Source organism: Solenopsis invicta, chromosome 7, assembly GCF_016802725.1.
Source record: "Solenopsis invicta isolate M01_SB chromosome 7, UNIL_Sinv_3.0, whole genome shotgun sequence".
Lineage (NCBI taxonomy): Eukaryota > Metazoa > Arthropoda > Insecta > Hymenoptera > Formicidae > Solenopsis > Solenopsis invicta.
The window spans coordinates 14,430,859-14,458,834 of NC_052670.1; the positions used below are offsets into that span (position 1 = coordinate 14,430,859).

The 27,976-nt window shown below is 36.4% G+C and overlaps 1 protein-coding gene across 1 annotated transcript in view; it reads right to left on the minus strand.

Annotated features, from left to right (window-relative positions):
* LOC105199821 (cadherin-related tumor suppressor) overlaps positions 1–27,976 on the minus strand; it is a 167,208-nt gene that overhangs the window by 44,027 nt on the left and 95,205 nt on the right. Inside the window, exon 2 of the mRNA XM_039451418.1 lies at positions 3,102–3,458. Coding sequence (XP_039307352.1) covers positions 3,102–3,458 — 357 coding nt within the window. The remainder of the gene's footprint in view (positions 1–3,101; positions 3,459–27,976) is intronic.

Sequence of the window (27,976 nt, forward strand, 5' to 3'; positions counted from 1 at the left end):
AATAAACTTATATTATTTTAGAAATTACATTTACATGGGATAAATCTTTTTTTAGAATTTTTTCTCTTTCTTGCATCATAGAGGTAAATTTTTAACTTAGGAAAAAAGTTAATAGGTTAAAGTCTATATGTATTGGTAATAACTGACAGTTCAAAATAACTCATTTGAGATTAAATAAATTACAAGCTATTAACTTTTTTCAATTTTATTTTTGAATTTAACTTTTAATTTTTAATTAGTTATCACACAATTCTGATTTATATTTATGAAAAAGTGCATGCATTTTTTAATCAATATATATCGATTCGATATATATGTTGAGTACATACATCGGATATATCGAGTATATCTGTTAAGCGCAGAGAAAGTATTTAAAAACTAAATTGAACTCGCACGCTTACTGGTCAGAAATTCTGATTGAAATCTCAAGGTTTTTTTATGATATTGTGTGATTTATTATCATACCACCCCCTCTCTTTCTCTCTCTTTCTCTGTCTCGTTCTGACATTCTGACGCAACCGATTTGTGCATGGGTCGATTTTTCTCGCAGCATTTCGCAATCGCGCAGAAACGAATTCGATCTTTTTCGCTAAGGCGAGGTACGGGTGTGCCATTGTTGCATGCACGTGCAGAGGCGAGTGTGTGAGCAATCCGCGTGTGGCGGGTCGCCAGGCAATCGTAGATTTATCTTCCGAGTGATGCCTGCGCGGGTACGCAATAGCGCAACATTGTTCTGCTCGAGATCGCTCGTTACGATAGACAGCGCTGACTTATGCGTACGGCATTATAACCGTACACCCCGGACTTTCCTCGCCCCGCCGGCGTTTTCGCCTGATTACCGGCCATTAATTGAAAAATATCAGATCCGTCCGCGACCCTTTACCCACGCCCTGCGAAATGTGCTCGGTATGCGGCGTGAAGATTGCACGACTAATTTTTAATTGTGTCGAGTTTTGTCGCGCCGATTTCAAGAGGTTCACCAGCTTAAGAAAGTGAAGGAGAGTCATGACTTTTCATTTATATATCATTTATACATGTATATACCTTTCAAAGGAGCTTTCGACATTACTATTTTTAAAATAATAGACAAACAATGAGCAAATTTTAAACAATAAGAAGGATATTTTTTTATAAAATTGATATTAAAGGAATTGAAAAAGAATTGTTTAAAATAATTATTTAAATGTATTAACAAGCGTTGTCGTCTAATGTAACATTATATTAAAAAAGTTAAATATTTTTAATTAATAAAAAGAATACTTATTACAATATTATTATATTTAAAGAAAATTGTATAATTCACGAACACTTCATAATTTTACATGAAAATGATATATGTAGTATAACTTGGTTCTTTTAATTCCAAGATAGTATATTTAAACTCTATTCTTTCTTACAAACAGCTTATCGAAATTATACTTGTAAATAACTTTAAAAAAATTTTTTTTTTTTATTAAATTACTTGAATCTTTCCTTCAAAGACCTTGTAAAAAAAAATCTTGAATCTCCCATGTAAGTTTATTCAGGTTAAATGCTCAATTGTGAAACGGAAGAAAATATTTCTGCACTATTAGATAGAACAAATTTCTTCTCCTAGACCAGGAAAATTTCACACTGCACCGTGTCGTGTTAGTTGGCTCTATTCCGTTAGAGATTGATTATCTTTAAATTGACCTGTAATTGGTCTCGCGGCAATAACGATATCCCGTATAAGTACGACCATAAATTAATTCATCGCTGTGGTTACTTAACGTCTCTCTCGTCCCCCCCCCCCTCTTTCTTTCTGTCTCGATTCTTCATCCTGCAGGACGATTCGTTACTCGCGCAATGATCCTCCGAGAGGGGAGAAATTAGCCAACGTCGCCGAGTTCGTTTGTTCATTCGTACGACGATCGAATTCCATCACGAGTACCGGGTTATTATTTAACCACGAGGAGAATCGTCGATATGAAGCAATAGGTTACAGTTATAGTAGGAAGTTGTCGGCGACCTTTCGGCATATAGGGACGTGTCTAATGCATTATCGACTTGACCCCTCGCTCGCACCGAACATTCCGGTACTCGGGAACAATCGCCCACTCTTCTGGTGGATCACACACAGTTTTGCCTTTTCTCTCCGGCCACGAATACCATTTTTGATATTTCGCGACATTTTCAAAGAAAGAGAGAGAGAGAGAATGATAGCTTCTTACTATTCCTAGTCTTACGCTACTTCAATTATTTATTTCACTTTCGCGAAAGAGGTCGAGGTGACCGATTGACAAGCGGGAATGAAATTCTATTGAAGATGAATAGACTTTAAAAACAGCTGGTATGTAAGAAAGTAATAAACGTATAAGGACTATACGCAATAAAAATTTAATCTTTCTAAAAAAATTTAAGAAAAAGAAAAGAGAATCAATTTTGTGCCCGAGTGCAGTTGCTTTTTAATAAATTACACGGCTTACTATGATTACAATATCAATACTGCAACTTTTTAGATACAAGAAAAATATCATACAAATTCTACACTGAATAAAAGTTTATGTTCAAGTAAATAATATTTAATTTAACATTGTCTTCTTGATTTACAAAAATATTTGTTAAGTTAAAAATAAATTATTTTATACCAGTTGATTTATTTAAATCAAAGAAATTTTGTTAAAATAAATATATTTACTTCGGCATAAAAAATTGTTTTCAATGTAATTTCAATGTAACAGCGCATTATTTATAATATTAAAATATTATAAAATAAATAGGTAATGAATATAAAATTCCGACAAGAACCAAACAAGTCCAGAGGTTTTCTATTTTTCTCTTTTAAAGGACTACTTTTAAACCTACTTTGTTCTTATTTATATATGTTAAAAAAAAATTATCTCATTACTACAATAAACGATTGGAAGGTAAAAAGAATTTTTTTTAATCTAACTTTTTTGTTTGTTTTTTTTTTAAATCCTTCAATTAATAGCCTGTCTTTTATGTATTGTAATGTCGCTATGATTCGACTTTACAACGTAACGCTACAAGAAGGAATAAGTAGTATATTTTTTTTTCACGTAATGTTTATTTTCCCCCTACAGGGAATATATTTCTTCGCTTAAGCATCGCACTCTCACCTGTATGTGAAGCACGATGTCCCGGTGTTGCAGGCCGTCGTCGGCGCGCACCTTGAGCACGTATTTCTCCTTCGTCTCCCTGTCGAGGGCCTCGGCGAGGCTCAGCTGGCCGGTGGTCGGATTCAGTTTAAATTGGCCCTGCATCCCGTCGTTGTCCGCGGTCTCGCCGCGCGGATCACCGGGACGATGATGATTCGGCACCAGGGTGTAAGTCAGAGTACCGATGGTATCCGGATCGTGGGCCTTGAGCACCGTGATGACGGTGTTGGGCGGCGCCTCTTCGGATATCTTGAATTTCCACGGGCCTGGGCCCCATGTTGGTGCCACGTCGTTCTTGTCCAGCACCGTCACGCGTACCTGTCGCAAGAAAAAGGTATGACGATTAGAAGTGGCTCGCCTGGGGGTCATCGGTCATTCCGGTTGAATCGGATCCAACCGGATTGAGTCGTCAATGACTCGACGACGGTACCGACAGTGTTGTCAGATAGAGAGGAATGTTCGGGAAACGTTACCCTGGGAAAGTCTCGTGTTTTCCATTAAAGCGATCTGGGTCGGCTCCTGCAAGATCGATTATCTCGGTCGTCGTAAAAATTCTCGATCGCTTATATGTATAATTAAAATTGGCGCAATACCACGGCAAAGAAAAAAGTAATTAATTTCTCCTCGATATGTGATAATTCCTATCCAGTAATTAAAGGACAGATACTGTATAAGCTCGTAGCTGCGTATCTGCTGAAGAATTCAGCAGAAATCAATCTCAGGATACAACAGATCTCAAGAATCAGTTCGACATTCGTCATGTCGAAATCGTAATTGTGACTGTTGAGAAACTCAGATAAAGTTTATTACGAGATACCGGCCGGAAGAATACAAAATCACGTATGTATTAACGGTTTCTTAATTTCAATTCAATTGAGTATACTAAACTCAGATGAGGGAAAACGATTATTCATGTAAATAACCGTGAGCACGCGCAAGTGAGATTTCAGTTTCGAGAACGAATTTTTAAAGCACTATAATTAAGAATTACAGATTATTATCTTTACGACGTAATTGTACATTTCAAAAGTGAATGCGGGATAAAAATTTTCTCGTATTTTAATATTGATTTAAAGTCAGCGATATGCATATTTGTATAAAATGAATTGCTGCCTCAAAGCTTAGATATGTGAATAATGTCAAGTAAACGTTCATTTAAGGAATAAAATCTATTATTACGTTTTACAATTAGCTTTGTATATCATCGCACTGAAAGGTAATTGCGACAAATATCAGGAGATAAATTAAACGTAATTATTTCTATTGAGATTATCAGCCTATGGGAGATGGACTTCCGTGATTAACAATTCGTGAAATGTCGAAGTGCCGCGCGGCGCAGCGCGGCGGCTACTAATCAACGTAAATTCGTTCGAACAGCAATCGAAGTGAGATTAAGAATTATAAATCACACGGAATAGAAATTATAGATTAATATGTATTAATTATATATCATTAAACATATGTTATACGTTAGAATTATTAGTTATCATATCTATATAATTATTATATGTTCTGTTGTGACATTTATGAACTATAATTTTCTTTCTTAACGCTTAAAATTGTTCACGTCCTAACAATAAATATCACTTGCCGTTTTTCGAGTTGAAAATAACATGTGACGAAAACATTCTCGTGTTAGTTGAAATATGTTTACAAATTCATCTGCAACCGAAATGTAATTATATCGTCTGTCTATCGATATGTCAAACTTTATTCCAAGTATTTCGTGCGATTTTGATCCGTCCAGCATAGAACTTTTCAACAAAATTGTAACAATACTGACACATTTCAATAATAATGCAGAAAATTGAAAATATTACTGCAACATTGCTGGAACATTCTGTGCTGCACGGGCAAATATCTAATGCGTTTTACGAGATAAGATTTACTCATCTCTCGAAAGTATTTGTCCATTTTTTTAAAATTAAATAATGAGAATTTTAAAGAAGAATAAATTTCAATCTTTCTTCCTGGCCTTCTAGATATTAAAGTTAATAATAATCTTTATGGTTCAAAATTTTACATGTACATCACGTGTATAAAGAGAACATAATAAAATGAAAACAAAATTTAGCCACGTGAAAGAGACACGCACAAAAATCGAAGTGGGGAAAATTAGTTTTCTTTATTAAGCTTATTTTTTTAAGCGGTATTGTATATAGTAATTATGGACGTATTTCGATACTAAATAATATACGTAACTTAAATTATAGATTTTAAGTATATCGGAACACTGTTGTACATGTACGAGTTAGGCGCAAAAGAAAAGTGTAAGAACTTAATTTTGAAATACGTCGAGAACCACGGTATTCGATATGAGAATCCGCCACGATTTGGCTAACGCCGAAGACGTAATTACGAAGTAAAGCCGAAGGGAACGTACGAAGGCCGTTGCGCGGAGCCGAAGTCACGGTATGCATGCGAAGACTCGTGAGAAAGTTAGTTTTTCGATCCCGCTCGTGCATGTCTCATTTCATTAAATTCTCAGTCACGTCAGCAGCTCCGAGGTTTATGCGACTACCAGCAGCCGGTGGGTATATCGAAAACGGCAAGGGAAGCGGTAAACTATTAGAAAAGCATAATACGGGAATAACAGTACCGAGGTGATAAATCAATTGCTGTACGCATTTAACCACGATACGCTAAACGTTTTCCATGTACGAGCCGTGTCAATTCTCTGTATACCACTCACATTTTGCACGGAAGTATTAAATATAGCGAAGAGGAGTCGCTGATGTATATGATGCTCGGTAACAGGTAGTAGAAAATGTAAGGAATGATTTTAAATTATAAAATAAGATGAAAATAAAAAAATATCGAAATTTAAATAGAATATTTAAACTATAATAAAAGACTTCAAGTTTTTTTGTACAAAAGTACATAAAAATATTTAAAAGTTGGCGCATTGTTAAATAAAAAATTAATTGCTCAAAAGTAGATCTGGAATTAATCTAATTATATCCAGTATTATTAAGCCACTTAAATCTTTAAAAGCAACTTTTGAAGATATTATATATGTTCATCTAATAGATTCTTTTTTTTGTCTTACTTGCGTGACTATATCTCAATTAAGTACTAACAATAAGTTATATATAACTGGCGTAAAATCAAAATAAAGTATAAAAATTTAGGTTACATTCTGATATACATATATATTATATGTTTTTACAAACGTTTATTTCTTTTACACACACATGTACAGTTTTTGTACTATCTATATATAAGATCGTTTTTTTATATTATTTTAGAATTATTTTTAATAGTAAATAAATAATTAGATAAATCAATAAATATTATATATGTATAAATGTATTATAATAGAATGCTCAAATCTTAATTTATCCACAATTAAAAAAAATACAATATATCGGTAATAAAATGTTATTTTTAAGAAAACATTATTTTTATCTACTCAAAGTATAACAGTTTATTATAATACACGATTCATTTTGTATCACTCTTTGTAGTTAATTTGATTATTTGTATTAATCAGTTCGAAAGAATAATCAATCGTTCCTAACTTAACAATATGGATCATTTAAAATCTTAATATTTGGATGTATTCTTATATTTGTAATCACTCACATTGCACGACTTTAAGAAATTGTATTATACAGTGAGTGCAAAAAGTATTCAGACAAAAGATATCTTTTTAAATCTTACTTTTAGAACAAAAGTTTATATATTTTTTATACTTGAATATTCTTTATTATTATTTGTATATGTATGCAAGTGGTAAAAAGCCACAAAAGTTTCGCATGCAGGTGCGTCGGTGCCACGAATCCCCGCCACTTCTCGTCCCGTGTAAATTCATAAATTGGGATATCAATGATCCGGACCATTTGAACGCCCACAGATGGTTCCTAATCCTGATATTTACGTAACTGATTCATCCCGCTATACCTGTCGGTGTGCACGCGCGCCTTTGCAGAATCGCTCGATTATACACACGAGAAATAAGAAGTTTCATTTTTCAGTTGAAACATCTTAATAATATTTTCTTAACAGTTATTAAATATATTTTTCAATTCTGTAAACTGCGTGCCGATATGGTGTGATCAGACTTAAAACGCAATCGTAAACTGAAGCTAAAATCAATATCTTAAACTAATTTGATCGTCAAATTAATAATGAGGGTTCGAGGTGATATTTTTCGCGATCAGTTTTTTCCAATTTCTTTTTAAATTCTTGGAGCATTGTTATTAAATTTGACGATCGAATTAATATTTCCCATATTATTTCTCTAACTTCAATTTACGATTGCATTTAAATTCGACAATCATATCAAGCGTGCAGTTTATAGAAATCAGATATCTAATAATTGTGAAACTATTAAGATGCTTCAATGACAAAAATACTTTAATCTATCTGAAAAATGGCACTTCTTCTTACTTCTAATTATCTAAATATTGGTCTAATATCCAACTTAATATCGATCGACAATATTTGTCACGTGAGTCACCTCCCTTACGAAAGGGAAGCGCAAATCGTTTCTCCTTTACGTGGCAACTCGACGCAACCTCGGCCGTGGTAATCCTTGTGTACACATAATCCGGACCGACGAATAAATAAGCGGACACTTCTCAGGTAGGTGAGCTTTCATATAACGGGCGCGCATCCGTCTTCCTAGTAATTAGTCGACCTCCCCGTCCTCCCCTGTCACTGATGGAGTGGTTACCATCGATTATTGCTCTCGGTTGTCTAGCCTCGCCTGTGTATCGTCGTCGCCGGATGAATCAACGTTTCGGGATGACGAAACAAAAGTCGGGACCCTCATCGTCTCGGGGCCCGAGCCTGAAGAGCCGAGTGGCTCGGATTAAGCGAGAATAAATAGTCGCGTCCTCCTTCCCTCCCCCTGTGCCTACCGCCGTCATAAATCGCCGTGTAACCCAGATGCACCGATCTCCGCCTGGATGAATGCACTTACGCAACTTGTGCACGATCGACGCGTGTCGCATTCGTAGGCGATCTCAGTCAACGACGATCGATATCCATGTTATTAGAGTTACGCCATCCTGCGACTTTCAATTGAATATGAGAGGAGAAAATCGATTTTATAGAAGATGAATTATCTCCCAGTATTGTTTATAATTAAAAAAAGGGTCTAGAGAACTTTACAGCTACACGTTTACTTGTATAATACTGTTCATATAATCCTTTTCTATTGGATATTAAAATTAATCCTGGAGTGCTATTTGTATTTTTCAGGGCTTAGACAAAAGATTCGAACATTATTGTATGTCCGATCTGCTCGAATAGTTCGAGGTAAACAAATGAGTATCTAATTCGAATATTTCAGACAGTAAAATACTCTGTCAGTAATTTCTTTAAATTAAAAAAATTATTTGTTTAGGTTAAACAAATAATTTGAAAAAAAGGGTTAGTTTAAAAAGCAAATAAATTTTTGTTTTCTTTAAAGATATTTTCACTTCAACGTGAAAAAAATCAAAGAAACGATTTCATTAATTTAAAAATAACTTTTCTCTGAGTACATCCACAAAAATAAGAAATCTTTTTACATTTATTTCTACTTTATAAATTACAAGTTGTTAGAATAACTGAGCTAACACTGTTTTAATGTAAAACCTTATTGAATGTTATTTTAAACTATCAAAATTTTAATAATAAGAACTTGAATTAGTAAATTTACCCCTACAATAGTACTCCAAAATTAATAATGAATAAAGAATTTCCTTCCACAAAAAATTTACTTACGTCAGGTTCTCCCCACAAACGTTCGCAGATAAATGATGAGTAAACACAAATAGTTTATTCGTTGGAGATCACGGTTCCGGTATTTTTACTGATTGTCAGACAAACGCGTATTTTCCGCAACAAACATATCCGATGTTAAATCGATGATTATTATGGGCCGGCGTTACTGCCAAAAATCGACGCGATAAGAGATATCGATAACGAGCTGGGGGCCCGCACCCGGGCCTCGTTCGCCTAATGTATTCACATGTATACGCGGAGCGAGGTATACCGGCGCCGTTCGACGAGGTAAATTTATGCAAAGTCTGCCGCAGCGGGTCCACCACGTCGTCGTCGGTAATTATAGGTGGGCCACTCCGTACCGTCATTAATAGCGGCTATCGACAGTCCCGTGTTAAATAGCCGCGACGTATCTTAACTTCCCGACATAGTTCACACGATCCGTAAGATTGGCTTTATCTCGTAATGGCGCGATAACGGCGCGGATTGTTGCGTGAACGGTCCGCCACCCATGCATGATGCGTGTTAAGCGAACCGACACTTATCTCACTCAGGCAGGCGAAAATGCCCGTGTCCCGTGAGTAACGCGCTTCCTTACGGCTCTCGCGATTTCCTTCGATTAATCGTATTCCGTCGATTCGTCATTTCGTTACAGTTTTTTTTTTTTATACGTTATTGAGTAGAGAGTCGATCGTTCAAAGAAAAGAAATCTCGATCACTTCCAGTGAAAGTTTCGTATCGTTTCATAAAATTAGCGATTTATCGCCCTGCACTATCTAGTCCAATTGTACTGCATTTCGAGTTATATTAATCATATTATTAAATTACATGCAATTTAGATTAGAAATTTTATGTAAATTTATATATATGTACATAAGTTTTAATATAAACTGCATGTAATTCAATAACACGGTTAATATGTATATCAATATGTAACATTCATAAATATTTGAAATAAGTATTAAACAAATAATATATTATCTTCTTTTATTCATATATTTGTAGATATTATATACATGGAAAGAACAATTTTATTGTAGTCTACAAATTTAGCTAAATAGAGATAAAAAAATAATTTTATGTTGGATTTATTAAACTAATTATGTAAAACGTTCAAGCGTAATAATACTGCTGCAAAAAATTTTGACATTCTAGTAACCAGCTTAAAACATATACACATTTTTTAATGGTTCACCATAATTATTTTCAGATCTGTATTTTAGCAAAATTATCCTTTCCGTATATATTATTTATTATTCGAAAATATTATATATTTATCGATAAAAAATTTTTATTTTTATCTCAATATTATTTATATAATATTTATTATGACAGTTGAAATAAATAATAAATATATCTTCTTTTTATATTATTATGCATTATTATTTGTCAACCAGATCAATGTTTACTTATTACATTACTAGCAAATTGCGCAATACATATTTTCTTAACAAGTTTCTAATTAACAATAGTTCATTTAGATTTGCTGTTCTAATTTGTCATAGTGGGACTAATTCATATGCTGTCGTAACTTTTGGTCTACTGCTCGCGGACTCGGTATTTCGGCTCGGTTGCATCAACGCCGCTTGGTAATAATCCCAATTAACTCATTTTCTCTCTCTGTCTAGATTATACAAATGGCTTTCTAAATGGCGGCATTAATAATTCTAGCATTCGTTAAATTAGAGTTCAGTAAAACGTTAGGATGCAACGCAACCTTGGGTTTCGAATTGCGTCACGTTGCACATCTTTCCCTTCTTTCTCCTTCTTCCACTTTGAAAATCATTAAGTCTAATTGTCTTGACGAAAAATTCTTGAATTGTCTACAAAGTAGGCCGACAAAACCCACCAAAAGGAAAAGCACGTGTAAGCAAGTAATTAACAAAAGAGCGAATCTTTTTGTGTCCCGGTACATAAAGATCCGGTGAGGTGAAAGCTGCGCGTCAGTCTCGGGTCTGCGGAATTCAGCTTAGGACAGCGTCTCGCGCACGGTATCGAGGGCGACGTTTCCTGCGTCGGCGTTGAAATTACCGCGTGGAGAATACCGAGAGAGCGGCATCGAGACTTCCTCGATCTCTCGAGACTCCGGCCAGTCAGTTCGCGCGTTATGCGACCCCTCTCTCTCTCTCTCTCTCTCTCTCTCTCTCTCTCTCTCTTTCTGTCGCCGTCACCATGAGAGCGGCCGCGACACTTGGTGTCATCGTCGCGAGCAAGCGGGAACAACGAGCGACGAGCGAGGCAACGGCAACAATAAGCAGACAAATCAGTGCGGTCATATAGCTGTCTCTGGGCTACAATCCCACCCCCTTTTCTCCATTCTCTTCTCTATATACTCTCTTTCATTCTCTCTCTTTCTCTCTGTCTCTCGCTTCTCGCTCTACTCCCTCGATACGGCGCGGCGCGAGAGCGCGGTATATGGGCGGTAAGAAACGCCTGGAGAAGAGCATTCGGAGTGCAAGGAAAGATGGTATCTGCGTCAGCGCGGTCGGGGATCAGCGGATCGGATCGAGTCGCTCAGCGGGGGTTTCTTTGGGTCATGCACGAAGTGAGTCCCATTCTTCTGGGGGCCCCCGTTCCTCTGCCGCGCCCCGCCCCCGCCGCCGCTCCTGGGTCCGCGCCGCCGCAGCTCTCGCAGCTCGCCCGAGGCCCCCCCCGAGCCACCTCCTCGCCCCCTTCGCATCGTACGTTCCATCACCCCCTTGCGTCCCGCTACGTGGCTGTGGCATGCTGTATCGTACAGGCATGCTCCGATACTCCTCGCTCGAGAGCGACGGCGCGGCGGTCTCCGTCCCTTTTACCGAACGAGGTCTTATGGATTCTCTATGAGGGGTCGAATCACTGACATCGACCGATTAATAACGTGTCTTCGTGGGGGCTCGCATGGCCCACGACGACGACGACGACGACGTTTCTTACCGAGGATTTAAAGGGTACACCGTAATTCCGTATAAAGATCGGAGACAATAAGATATGTATCTACTAATAGTCGCTTTTCTTCCCCGCACGACAAACGGAGAAATCCGAGAGAATCGAAGGTGGAAAATATACGTGAGAGTACAACCAGCGGAAGATGTTATCTGCAAAGCCCGAATCGGGACGCTCTCGAGAGTTCCTCGCCTACGGCTTGAAATTCCGATTTGAAAGGTTAGTCTCAAATAAATTTGAGCCTCGAATAAGTAGCGGCGATTCCCCTCGAGAGAAGAAGAGCATCGCCTTAACCGCATATCATATTTCTTTTCACTCGCGCTTTTATTACGAGTTTGTTATCTTATTAAAAAAAAAAAAACACGTGCATATCTACATCGCATTAAAAAGCTGCGCGAAATCACTTACGGCAAGCGATTCGCAAAACGGTCGATGGTAACGGACGCTTTAAAATGTTTACGCTCGAATAAAATCGGTATCGTAATTTCATTTTTTTTTTCCTTTTTCTTCTTTCTTTTATCGTATTATACTTAAGCGCAACGCGACGCCGAGATCGCTCATGCTCGCATGCCTGTGCATAACGAGCGGTAATTATCGAGCGTTAGAGATTCGTAAATCGAAGACGCGTACCATAACCGGCGCGATTATCGCGCGATTTTCCGCTTCCCGCATGGCCGCCCCGCTCGCATGGAATTTCAAATTCCGCGATGTGTATCTGCTAATGGCTGCTTTACGCCTCGCGGTTGCTGGCCGCGTTCGTGAGCGACGAGAACGTGCAGTTGCAACTATGTAGCCGTTATTGCAATGTAATTACTACCCGGCTATTACGCGCGCGCGCGCGCGCGCACTCGCGCGTTCTCCGTCCGTCTCCGCGCGGGATCTCGCACAATCGAGGGCTCGTAGCTTTTTAATTAATTAATTAAGCCATTTCCCGTGAGCGCTTAATGAATTTCTCCACGCCGTTTGTTTATTAACTCCGGAACCGCGAACTGGTTCCGATCCCAGTAGCAAGTATCCGAGCTTGTAATTCTGAATTCGTAATTCCGAGTGTGTAATTCACGTCGCAGCTCGTGTCGCTGTTGAAATTGCGTGCGAATGTATGAGGAACTGAAAGGATTCTTGAAGACGTTCTCCAGCTTAAAAATGTGGAGACGAGTCGTGTGATTTTTCATTCATATGCGTCTTTTAATGAAGCGTTTTTCTGCCACTAACGTTATTAAAATAATAATTACAACAAAATTTAAGCTATAAGAAAACGATAATTTATTATATTTAAAGATATTTCTCTATAATATAAATATTCGTGTCGAAAAAATTGAAAAATAATTGCTTTTTGTAATAACGATTTAAATGTTAATAACAATTATTTGTAACGTCATTTAAAGAGAATTGTATAATTCAGAAACATTTCTCTGACAGAAAAATGATATAGTGGAACTTTAATTATTTAAATCCAAAATAATCTTTACGTATATAAACTCCATCTTTTTTATAAATATATTCTTCTCTTATTTTAAATACTTTTCTGTAATATTGATAAATATTTATACAAAAAATAATTGTTTTCTTAATAACAATTTAAATGTGTAACAATTATTTTTACTAATATAACGTTACATTTGAAGAGAATTGTATAATTCATGAACATTTCATACTCTTATACGAAAATAATATAAAAAAATTTTATTTTTTTAATTCCAAAATAATCTTTGTGTATATAATGTCCATTCTTTCTTAAAAATATATTCTTCTCTTATTTTAAATACTTCTTTTATATTATATTGATAAATATTATTAACAAACATTCGTATAAAAAAATTCAAAAATGCTTGTTTCTTTACAATAATAATTTAAATAATAATAATCATCGATATTTTCACTAGCGATATATTTAAAAAAAATACATAATCCAAAATATTTTTATACTCTTAAAAATGATAAAATAAAACTTTTTTAATTCTAAAATAAACTTTATATATGTAAATTCCATTCTTCCTTATAAAAATAGTTTTTTTCAAAATTCTTGTATTTCATTTACGATTCAATTACTTGAAAATTTCATTCCCATAAGACTCAACGCCATGACAAAATCAAATCTTGCCTCAATAGGTATTCAATAATTCACAAAAGAGAAAGAGAGAATATCGATGCGGAATATCGTTGATAATTGACAATCGATCGTAGTACGCAAAGTCGTTTCACAGTTCGATGCGCGATCTTCTCCTACAATAATATTCACGAATATCTTCTTAGTCGGACAAATAATGTTAATGCTCTAGGAACAGATATTAAAAATGGCCAGCAGTTGAAGCTGGAATTCGTAATTTCCAGGCCAAACTCGTACCGGTCATGTTTATCGAATGGAATGCTATCGCTTCGCTATGAGGGGTCGACGTCGCCCAATTAATAATCGACTTCGTCGTGGGAGCCGTGCGCCAGGTCGAGAACCTTAAGGACACTTTATGACTCGATACAACGATGAGAGATAACCGAATACCTATGCATGTATTGTTCAAAAGTGATTTTCTTTCGAACAATATGTACATAGGTATGGAAATAAAGCTTCATAGAAAAAGTGATATACACTGTTATATGTTAAATTTAAATCAATTCCTCGAAATAAATAACAATTTTCTATTTTTAATTTTCACGAAATTTATTGTTTCAATATAAAACGTATGGTTAAAAAACAATCATAACTATAATGAACCAATTTCTGTAGTTGAATTGCTCAGCTCTAAGACACCCAGCATTTGTATGCATTTAGTAAATACTAAACTAAATTGCAGTCATATTTAATACATTTCTCGAGTTAATTGGTTTAGTTAAATTAACGACATGTTCAGTAGGAGAAGGGTCAACATAAAAATGATTGAAAAATGACTCAAATTGAGTACAATTAAACATTACGAATTCAACAGTGTATATTGTGTGTATTCTTAATTTAATATATTTTTAATTTTTAATATATTTCTAATTAAATGTATTTTTAATACGTTTTAATATGTTAAGTAAAAATATATTTTGAATTTATTATTACAAAAGAAGTCTTCTTCTATGTCTCTGGCACCAGCTGACAAATAATTTCTCGCTAAAATATGAGTTTAATATCATAATATACAGAAAGAATATTTTCGCTGAAATACAGATCTGCAAATAATTCTGAAACTAATAAACATTTAAAAAATTTCATCGGATATTTAACTTGGTTGCTAGAATGTCAAAACTATTTGCAGTAACATTGTCATGCTTGGATGTCCTACATAATTATTTTGATGGCCCAACATAAAATCATTTTTTAATCTCCATCTAGCTAAATTTTTAGATGCTGCAGTGAAATTATTGTCTTTATGTATAATTATCATTCATGATTATCGTTGCCTTTACAATATAGTATCTGTATACAGGCGTAAATAACGAGCCTTGAGATGCAAGGAATTAAACAAAATATATAAAATTAATTTATCAAGCACAATTTAATAGAATGCTAATTAGTTAAAAGCACGAAGCTTCAGATAATCCGAGATCAGTGCAACGTTTACGCATTGCTATCACACAACTCTCCAATCTTCTAATCTCCCCGATTTATCACAGTTTAACGCTTTATCGTATCGGCGTTCCCTATCCGATTGTTCGCAGATTGCGACGTGCCGATAATTGCGAGCGTAAATAAAAGCGATTAAAGATAACTCCCCGTCGCGTCGTCGCGCGAAACGAACGCGCAGGTTCCTGGAAAAATTTAATTACGTCGCTTCCATCGCTCATTCCGAGCGTCAGGTCGGGCGGCGCGGCGGTAATAGTTTCGTCGGAGCGCGAAATATATTTTCCGCGACGGAGAGAGAGGAAGTCGAAGCGTCGGCATTCCACGACTTAATAACGACCCGCGCCGCCACCGCACCGCCGCGAATCCCGTAGGCCGCTCAAAGGGGCGCACTATAATTCCGTGTAACGGCTGCGCGAGGACAATAAGATACATATCCACGATACTTAGGACTAACAGCTTTGTTTCCTCGTGACAGCCACGCTGTCACTTCGAGACGGGCGGGCGAACGCACGCTACGACACACCGCGTCCGCGTCGGGAACGCTCGGTAGAACGCGCGTCGTATAATAATAATAATAATAATATGCGATGGATGCCATAGGGCCCACGGCGAACTGTTCCCATCAATCGTTTAATAGCCCTCTGTCGCATCATTTGTGCGGGGTGCTTTCAGGATGCCCGAGCGACGCGGCGTGTTCCCGTTCACGAGGACTTCGAGCAACTTGAAAGAATATCTCTCTCTTCGCGTGACGAGGATATCGAGACCTGTCTCTGAAGCGTTCGGTGATTTAATCTTCGGGAGAGGACAGAACGGAAAGGTCGCGAGGGGACAAATAAAAATTCGACTCTTGGAGAAATTGAATATTAAACTCGCGAAGGAGCAAAATAAGAGCTGGTTTGAAGAAATAGGTGAAGATAAGAAAGAATTATATAACAGGCTGTAACCATGAGGACCTAGACAAAGGCTAACGTACTGAGAAAATTCTGAAATGAGAGAAAAAAATGATATATGTTAGAAAAAAAGGAGATATAAAGAATAGGGACGAAAGCAAAATATTGTAGCAATGTGATAAGCAAATGTAACACAGCTTATTGTTAGAGGTATAGATGTTAAAAGCTGACTTGAGTAAACTAATAAAATGAGAAAAGATTATATTGGTACTGAAAATATGATCATAATAAATATGGTAATTATTAATTAATCTTAGAATGATTATTATCATTATTAAGTGACATTTCTTTATAATATAATTAATAAAATATATATTGTAATTATAATAATATTGTATAATTAAATATATATAATGTATAATATATATACATATTATAATTATAAATAAATTATAAATAAATACTTGTAATTTAGTGATATTTATAAAACACTTATTATAAATAAAAATAACTTGATTATTACCTTGATAGGGAAAAAATAAACAAGCACATTATTTAATTCAATCTGCGGCTAATTTACGTGTGATTCTGGAGTTAATCATTAAGTTTAAGAAATGAATAAATACTTAAAGTGGATGATTAAGAAATATTGTAAACTAATAGGTCTCTTCTTGGCAAGAAAATTGAAGTAAATAAATTTTAAGTTAATGAACTCGCAAAGAAATTCAATTGATGTCAATTTCGTCGGGCATGTGAAAGGGATCGTTGCTGCGAGTATCATCTGAAATCTTTAAAGTAAAAATCAAAAGAATTTGATAAAATAACAGGTCACTTTATATATCGAATCACCAAGCGTATACGTACGAGTATGTGTACGTACGTACGTACGTGTGTGTGTGTGTGTGTGTGTGTGTGTGTGTGTGTGTGTGTGTGTGTGTGCGCGCGCGCGCGCGTGTGTGTGTGCGTGTGCGTGCGTGCGTGTGCGTGCGTGCGTGCGTGCGTGCGTGTGCGTGCGTGCGTGCGTGCGTGTGTGTGTGTGTGCGTGCGTGCGTGCGTGCGTGCGCGCGCGCGCGCGCTGTGTGTGTGTGTGTGTGTGTGTGTGTGTGTGTGTGTGTGTGTGTGTGTGAGAGAGAGAGAGAGAGAGTAGAAAGATCATTTGTGGACGAGTCTGAATTCGTGTGGCGTGCACCGGCTCTCGAAGGATCATCGCGCGTACAATACTGGCATGCGCATCCAAATAAGAGGACGAAAATATCTTTGAGGCCAGCCGGCCGACCGACCGACCGACCGACCGACCGGCCAGCCGGCCGGGCCCGGCCCGCTGACATCGTCGACGATCGATAACGTGAATTTGCGACTTCGTCAGGACACGAGTAAAGTCACAATGTCGTCATATCTCATGCGCGCCGATCGATGAACGCCGGGGCAGGCAGGTATGCGCCGATCGCATCGTTTGCAACATTGTGTCACAGGAGGGCCAAGCATATTAATTTCCGTCCGTCGAGGGGCCTGACAGGCGACGATGAGAGGAGAGGAATCCGGGCCCCGGTGTCCTTGAACCTTGTTCCTCGCGTCGCGCTTTCTACTTCATTACCGGAAACGTAACTCCTATTCGCTAATCTTTGATAATAAAATAACTGTGTCGATTTACGCGATTGCGCTGGTGTAGATTTACAGCGTGATTCAATTAATACACGTATACTACAATAGAATATTTAGTATACTAAATCTGTAATCAGTATTCTTATACTTCATTCTCATTATTACATCATGTTTATAGCATTTTAGATAATTTGTAAAAAAAAAAAACACTTTTATCCAAGACAAAAATAAAGATAATATAATTATAATAATCTAGATAAAAATAAGACAAAGATATTTCTTTATCTAGATAATTTTATATAAATATATGTATTAATTATGTAAAATTTTATATAAGACATTGTATGTATAAGACAACAAAAATAATTAGGGTAAGTTTGCCGATATCGTACCGGCTCCTAAATCGCGTATAAATTCAATCACAGTACTTGTATGTACACTCTTTGTGGAATTATTTGGGAATTACATGACATTATTATCATCTTTCATTGAACTCAACATGATAAGAACAATAAAAATTTTTGTTATTAATATTTAGAAAAAAATTGTAACTTTGCTGCTATTTTTCAACACATTTCGTAGCTTTATTGCAAAAAAGGTAAAATAAGTAATCTAAATTTTTGTAATTTGTAATGATCACAATATTATTAAAATTAGATTACCAAAGTTCAAATAACTTTGTGTTCTTATTTGTAAATTAAATAAACAAAGTTTTACAAAATGCTTTAGTCTTCTAAATTGCACTATTGCTTTGATCGTGATTATATGTATGAAATCAAATATAATAATCATACAGAGCATATATCGTAACAATATTACCGTAATATAGCAATGTTATTGCAATATTAGTAATGTTATCAAAAAGGATTTGGTTTTTTTTCTTATAAAATACAAATATATCTGCGCTCTTTTAAACTCTACGATTCCTTGTTATTCAAATGTGAAGGCGTTCGCAAAATGTTAATTGATTTTGCTAATGTCACAGATGCATAAAGCGCATTTGCAATGCCGTATAAGAGAAATACCGTTAAGTGTGTACCTTGTTTCCTGTGTAACAGAATTAAATGTCATTCGCTTGTACTTCGTTTATACTTTCTCTTCTCTTTAATAATGCATTAGTACCACTTTTAAAAGAAAACAGTTTTCGCGAATGTAACGCGAGAGAGAAACCTAATGCATGTCCTTCTACAGAAATAGGTAAACAGGCAAATTCTAAAAATAAATCCGGTATTCACTGTGCGGTTAACGATTAATCAATCCTCTGAGAATTAATAAGATTTCGGATAATAGTAAAACTACTGCATAATGAGAGAAAGACTGTACAGAAGAGCATGTCCTATCTTCTCCACACGCAGGTTACGGGTTAAAAAGGGACATGGCTCTTCGAGACCAGTAAACAGAGATGAGATATCTTTTGCCTCTGCTAGAGAGATCTAAGGTTGCCACAAGCGTCGTTCGGAGGAGGACGTCGCACCTTCGCGCATAAGTGGTATTGCAACGGTCTCCTCCTCTGCCGAGGATGCAATTAAAAAAGGAGGAGTCGGCTGGAGAACGACTGGGGACCGACGAGGGATGCGGGTAGGAAGGGGGGAAACGGAGGCCAGATACCCCGACGACGAAGCCTGCCAAGTTTCCGCTGTGGTTTCGCGCTTACGGGGGCCCGCTTTGTTTTTTCTCATCGCGCCTCTACGGGCCAGTTCTATCTCTTCGTCGATCCCCCTCGTTCTCTCGCACCCCCGCGTGAGCGTGCCACATGAGGACTTTCGCGATCGTGCGGCCCCGACCGAGCGACGACGGGGCCCATTGAACGAACGAGATGTCGCGGTAGACCGCAACGCACGGTTTAAGTGTCCGTTACACGTAGAATGTGTCACGAGATAACAACGTCGATTTCGTGGAGATCGGTAGCTCTTCCCCGTGTAATTAACTTTCGTTCATATCACGGCATATCGCTTTCGAGACGCGGACACAATTGGAACGTTGTTGCAACATAGGTTCCATGATGGATGAAATCAATAAACATTTTTTGTTAATCGAAGAAATTTGGAAGAAAGCAACCGGCATGGAAAAGATCGTTTCACACACAAATTGATATTCGTTTTATCATCTATAATAATCTATATCAAGGACTTCCAAAGTATGTCTAGCAAAAAAATGTTCAGCTATATGGTAAAAATCGACGTCAAATTTCAAAATTCAGCTAAATGAATTACAGATATTTGTGATTAAAAAAAAATGGATTGCGATCCACATAAAAAAGATTGAAAAACCCTAGTTTATATGTATAACATATCTAGGTATACATTACATTCATAGTTTGTGAAAGCACATGTAATTTTTCTCGCGTCTCGTGAAAAGACAAGAATAAAAAAAAAATACTTTTTTAATTTTGAAAAAATGTATACACGTTGTAAAATTTTTTTCTCGTTTTGTTAGTAAACCTTTTAGTTTCAAAATTAAAAAATATTTTACAAGAAATAAATTTTTACATAAAAAGTTTGATATTATTACAAGAGGAATTATCGTATCAATTTTCAAAAAACTATTTTAAAGCTTAAAAACTTTACTTTAAAATGTAATATATAACTTTTTGTCTGATGAATATTCCATTAAGATACAACTCTTCGAAGTAAAAAACGAATTGAAAAACTACCAATTTTTGATTTTGCATAATTCAGGAACAAATTAATGAAAGTTTAATTTTTGTGTGCATTTTTTCTTCTTGGAAATTCTTCTCTTTCAAAAAAATATTTTTTTTGAAATAGTGTAATTAGCAGTAAATAGTTTTAAATAATCAGAATATAATTATTATAATGTTTAAAATAATTCTTAAAAAAAGGCAGAATTACATTATCAAAGACAATCAAAAATATTTCTTAATTTTCACGTGTATTTATCTACTTTTATAATAAAAAAAGATTGAAATAAAATAAAAATCATTAACTGCCCTACGATTGAAATTAACTCTTCTCTCTTAATATATATAAAAAATCGAAAAAAATCAGATTTTTTTAATAAGATATTAACTCGCCTGTTAACCGCGACCGACATCGATCTTGGATCTCGCACCTGGTGACGGAGGAGGAATATCCGCGTTTCTCTCTCGAGAAACTTGAAACTTAGTTCGTTTTACAGCGAAACCGGCGGTTAGTAAATTTATACCTCTCGCGTATTATCATGACAATGAGAGGCATCTTTTTTCAAAGTACCACGCCGCGTCCTCTTCGCTAAATCCTAATTTAGCGATTCTCTCTCTCTCTCTTTCTCTTTCTCTCTTCTCGCCGACGGACGCGGCGCGAGACGTCAGGTTTAGGTGGATGCTGGCTCTTTGTACAAGATCCGTCAGGTGGCCGGTGATGGATCATCATCGTTTTGAAATACGGCTGCTAACTTATTTTTATCTCGCGCCTCACCTCCGCGAGAGGATTCGTTCAAATTGTATTACAATACCGGTCAAACGAGGAGTAACGAGCAGTGGCGGCGGATTTAGGGCTCCCGCGGCCCGAAACGCAACAAACATTCCTCAAGTGCACTTTGCCCCAGAACTTATAGGAATCTTCGAGTCTTTGGACTTGATAAAAAAGATTATTTATAAATAAAAATATATTAACGTTTGGGTTATTTTAATTATCTTAACGTTGATCCATTCTTATTTATAAATTATCATCTCTTATATTTTCTTTATTTGTGGTAAACTAAACGTGCCAGCTTCACTTTATGCAAAGAATAGTTTAGAAGTGTGCGAATCGAGCATTTATGTGAGATCGAATAAAATCGTATCGAATCTTTAATAACTGTTTCGAATAACTTTAATATCTGTTTCGAAACAGAACCGAATCAAATCTGCTATATTCACGTTATTCAATCGAATCTCTTTGATTTGAATATGAATTGAATTCGAATCAAATTTCCAAGATTTATATTACACATTAAGTCAAAGGTAATAAAGTATTTTTAATGATGCTGTAGATCCTTTCTAATAGACGAGAAAATTAATTGCAAGAATTTCAGAAACTATTTAATTACAAAAGAGGTGCGAAGTAAAATTTTATAATAAATATTATAGAGAATAAGTGTGTGGATATTATATAATTTCTATCAATACGTCTAAAATATTATTAATAAAAAAAGAGAAATAAACGCATTCTTCATATTTTGAGAAATAAATTGATAAAATTATTTTTAATAAAAGATTTAAAAGTCGGGGAAGCAAAGTAGTATAAATAAATAATCAATCTATTCTCTCTCTTTTTGTTTTTTTATAATCTTTAAAGTTAAATGGATCATAAATATTTGCCGTTTAAAGAGAAAATAGATCGCGATCCGCATTAAAAAGTTTAAGAAATCTTAATTTATAACCTATATACACTACATTTTCACATTATACTGATAAATGAGCTTTGAATACATATTGTACTAATCATAATGTTACTGTTAAGATAATAATACTTAGTGTTTCATTAGAAAAATATAACAAAGCAATTTCAAATTTTAGTCTAATATTCTTTTATATAATCATGATACAACCTGTAAAATGTTGAAACAAATTTACAAAGATAATTGTCTATCGCGTACACAAGTTTTTTAATACTTAATAAAATTTAAACACCGTAGAGAAGTTTTGTCAATCAATAAATAATCAGGAGAATTGATACATGCTAATACAAGATTTACGCGGGAGATATAAAAACGAAACAATCGAAAAAGGCGATCAATTCTAAATCGAATCTCTAAATCGAATCATCGAATAAATCGTCGAATTCATGATTTGAAATTTTCGAACTACTCGCACATATCTAGAATAGTTGTAATCGCAGAACAATTCGGAAAAATTGCAATAATGATTTTTTAAGGATATATACGTGACATCTCAAAGCAACACCAAAAATATAAAAATTTCATAGATTTTCATAATTTTTTAGATTGTTCCATTATTACGTCTGAATGTTTGTAAAATTTGAATACAATTCTCGTATTGCTTTAAAAATTATACCATCTTGTTTTGTTCTTGGTTCTTATGTAAAATCGCATTTCGTAGCACTTATGCAAATTTTATGAAGAGACAGCATTACGAATTAAATCAAACAACATACCAATAAAACCATAATAAATATCGTACAAAAGTTCATTGAATTCACTTACTTGTTTCAAAGTTTTTGCAGAAAAATATAGTAATTTACTCTTCACAAGTCATTTAAGTCAAATTATTCGTTGTTTCGTTTTTTGCAGCCAGTTGCAAAATCCAAAATTTTATAATCACGATGAAATTTTTCGTCGCTAATTAAGAAAAAAAAATAAACCTAAGAGCCTGCAGTTTTCGAAATTTGATAGCTTCCAGCTGGTATTGCGTAGCCGAAAACATTCTTAACGAACGTATACAATTTTTCGTTAGGCTTTACAAGATTAATCGAGATTCGCGCGTTCGATGTATTGAAAGAGGACTAATTTCCGGCAGGCCAACGGCGCGAGAGATCGAGGGACACGCGGATCGATACTCGGCCGCGCCGATCATCGGACAATTAAAATGACATCCCGCACGGCCACGCTCGCTCGCTCGCGCTAAATTATGCGCTCGGCAAGGCCTTCTTATTCGCCAGACGCGAATAAGAAGACCGTAGGTGCGACTACGTGGAAGAGTAAAAGAAGAGACGCGCGTACGTGCGTTCATATATACGGTGTGCTCCGTGGCGGCCATCGAACGTCCCTTTAACCAGCTTCTTCATCGCTGACCTGCGAACGATATTCTCCCCTCAGCGAGAATATCGCCGAGATTTTTAACGCTTCGCATTTTAGTCTCGTAAATCCCGAATTCTGAAAAATAATTCCATTGAACAAACATTAATTACATCTGCACGTTAATTTAAACGCGATCTCATCGTCTGTGCGCGCGGTAAGATGTAAATTTTATGTTAAACAAAACGTGTTAACAAATTGTGGAAACATATTTCTTCGGTAACATGAATAAGTATGTTGACACGCGCGCGTACATTTTACTCATTTAGCTTAGAATTCAAGTTTCAAAATTACGCCATTTTTGTGCCTCATCCGTTTATTCATTAAGAAATGTTGAATATCAATTCAACGCAAAATATTCATAAACGGCACTAATTAACATTAAATTAACTCGCGTATGTCAAAAATTCTACACCAAAGTTTTAACGAGGATTGATTTGTAACACAAACACAAAGCGTCTTTTTTTCTTTTTTTTTATTGCGTTGTGTTTATAACTTCTTTCACTAGAGCCCGTGTTTCTGATTAGTAACTACTCAAAAATTAAGTACCTTCACACTTTCGCCAAAGGATCTCGAGAGTAGATCGACGGGAGAATCCGCGGCGGAGGATATCCGGCGATCTCGAGTCACCCCGTGTGCATATATGTATAAACAGAAGAGCGATCGGAGCGAGCGCGCGCGCGCGCGAGGGGAAGACCGGAGGGTGGGAGGGGCGATGAGGATGGCGATGAGAACGGTGAAAAAAACGAGGCAGAAGGTAAGTGGAGTGACGCGCGTGGAAGTAGAATAAGGAGGGAACAAGGCGAGGAGAGAAGATGAAGAGAACCTGGAAGAGACTCTGAACGGACGAGAGAGAGAGAGAGAGAGAGAGCCGGAGAAAGAAAGAGATGGAGCATGAGGGATGCTGCTATAGAAGGAGGAGGGGGGAGGAGGTGGTGGCGACGGTGCCGCGGCGGGGTGAAGGGAGGGGAAGGTGGGGATTGTCTGGCGAAGGAACCTCTAACAACCTATGATCACGTTATTAATTGAAAGAAGACCGCCGATGCTACCGGTTACGCCACTGACTTTACGTGCCGTGTTACGGCCGTGTGGCACCGGCACGGGCTCATTTTTTAACGGAAACATTCTCGTCGATATGTACACGTACACCCGGCCCGCGTGTGTACGCACGCACTTTTTTGTACCTGCGCGTGCGTGCGTCTGTATTCGCGCGTGTTGTGTATTCGCGTGTGCGCGCGCGCGCGCGCAATACGCATGTATGAAATCTCGCGCGCGGTACCCCCGTCCGGGGGTGAACTTCCGCGGAGATAAGGAGATACGCGCGAATATAATGAGATTGTAACGAGTTTAATCGTAATTGACGACGGCCCGACGAGTGGATGTCGAGAGGGGCGGGGGAAGGGGAAGCGGGAAGACGAATAGGGGGAGAGAGAGGGGGGGGGGGGGGAGGCATGTCACGTTCTTACGAGAGCCGGGAATTATTGAGGCTTTTATTCGCGCAAAAGTCAACGATGATCCAGCAAGACGAGACGGGTCGCCGCAACACGAATGGGGTTTTCCTTTTTTATTAATACTTCGCAATACTTTATTAATACTTGGCGTGAGTTATTTATACAGTGTATCCCGCGATCCCCGCTCGCGAAAGTCGCGCGCGTTGTATATTGTCACTGTAAAAAATAATTTATATACATGTATATTCTATCTTCAAGTTAGCTTAACGGTAAATAATATTGCGCGTAATGATTTTTGACATTTCTGCACACGTGACTTCTCTTTTTGCCCCCTGCGCGGAGCTAGCCATTTCAACGTTTCCGGAAATTTCATTGCGACTAATTTCCCGAGACGTGTAATAATATGCGTGTAACAAAAAAAAAAACAACAAAAATATTACAAGAAATATGTAATTACACGTTGACGGTCTTTCAGTGTAAAATATGCAATTCTTAAGGCGTGTTTCTAGTTAAACAGGAACATGTAACACATGTTAAGCATATACTTTAAGAATTCTTATTATTGCGAATACCGTTTGTACGTGACAATTCACAGAACGTCTTTCAAAATAAAAGAATAACAACGGAAAAAAGATATCCAATTTTTGAACAGATTAACACCACAATTTCATGAAATTGATTTAGATTTTTGTTCTCGTTAAAACGTCAAATTGAATCGCATGTTTCGTATCGGTTTAATATTCTTTATTTTCCAGAAAAATAAAATCCAAGAAAAAAACTTTTCTTTTGTTTCTTTTTTTCAAAAAATATGATAATACTGTGTTAGTAACTTGATTGATTAATTACTTATAAGAATTCTTAAATATAAAAGAAATCTTAAATCGAGAGTAATAAAGATGACAATATCTTAAGGGATGATATTCACGCAAAATTCAACGCAAGCACCAATTATTTTTCAGATAAAATTTTTGAAAATATGTATAGTACTTTTATGTTGTATCGTTTACAACGCTGAACTTAATGTTGTAATAATAAATAGCAAAAAATTCTTTCCGCCATTTTGACAAAATTTGGAGAAGAATAATCGGGTTTTAAAATCCGTACTTTTATTTGCTCGATATTCCTCACGTAACAATGTAAACAAAAAATTAGTTAAAAAGTTGAAATTTTTAATCCGATTACTTCTCTCAAAATTGTTCTCAAAATGGTGAAAGAAATCTTTTAAATTTATTATTATTAATACCGTTTAATTCAACGTCAAAAATGACACAAAACTATCTATTTTTAAAATATCTGAAAAATAAGTACACATAATAGTTTTTGCGTAAATGGCCCTTCTCTGAAAAAACAATGACAAGTATGGTGAGGAAAAACCGGAAAACTCCTTTTTTCCCAAAATTTTCGAGAATTTTTCCAGGCTAAAACTAGTATTATCGATCAAAGAAGATCAGGCAACAGTTCGATCAAACAGCAGCCCGATAAATTCTCGCGGTGGTAGTTATTCGATCGCGGGACCTTAATCCTATTGCCGGGTGGCCTCGTCGATATCATGCTTTCAAGAGAGAAAGTCGCAAGTCAATTATACGTAGCGAGCGTGACTTATGGCAATATGCGTATCTCGCGTGAGAGCCGTGTGCGCTTCAGTTTTCCGCGCACGGAAAAAAAATTGCCAGTTGTTACAACAATATTCTCTATGTTTGGAAAAGAAATCTATGTGAATTCAAGTTATATTGATATTACATTGAATGCAGCAGTTAAGATATGCCCATCTATACGGTACAACATAGTTTTTACGATAAGTAACAGTTAGAATCGTATATGGTTGCCTCAACGGATTATTCTCTCTATCTCTTTAATGTGGTCTGCAGAACAAATAGCATGATTGAGAGATCTATAAGATGTAGTTACAGCACTGAGAGCTCAGTTCCATTGCAGCCAATAGAACAGACAGTAGTATCAACTCGCGAAAAATTTTCACACGATATAAAATGTGTGTTATTGTGAGAGATCCTTCATCTGTGTATTATTTATATCCGCGAAATATTTGTAGTATACCAGCAGATTAGCAGTAACTGTGTCCGCATTAAACTCGTGCTCTTCCGGCAGAGTCTGCCGGAATATAACTTGAACTAATCTCAGAGCAGATTGGCGATAGATCCTGCTCGATTTCTGCTGTCAATTTGCCGATGCTAAGTGCTGCATGAACAGATTCTATTGTATTTCTGGCAGTACGCTGTCGTCGTCATTTAATAATACAGTTACGTTACAGTTAAATTGTGATTGTAACAGCCCTGCTGTTACACTTGCCAAGGTTGGGGAAGTCGTATAAGAGATCACTTACAAAGTACTATATATGTGGGTTCACATGACCTCTTTATATGGATAGATGCAAAATGACATTATTCTTCAGGTAACCTACAACCTCCAGGGTCCAACATTTTTTAGCTGCTTTCGAACCGGATCAGTGGTACCTGAGAGCATTTTTGAAAGGATTTTTGGACTCTAAAAAATCTGAAAAAATTCTTTACACTCTTGCAATATTCCAGAGCATAATTTTATAATTGTTTAATCCGAAACGTTTTCCACTTTTTTTGTATGTAAGACAGAATAATTCAAAATTAAAAATTTGTTTGAGTCTTTAAATTACTGGTTGGACCACGGAGGGTTAATTTTTTATAATTTTTTGTAAAAATTATTATATGGGATGTGGTACTCGCCGCATGTTACGGAAGAGGAAAAAGATCCCGGGGCCCGGAGACCGCTCTAGAGAAAGATATCTCCAGGATCGACTTTAAAACGGCCTGTCGCACTCAGTATTATTGCACAATACTAGTAGAGGTTGTATAGAGTTTGTTTGCATGGCCTAGAGGAATATTGTACAATAATACCTGGCGAAAGTAAAAATCGAAGCGTAAGTCGTACGTAAGGAGATAGTGACGGGAGTGTAAACGAAACTTTTAGGAAGTGTAAATTGGA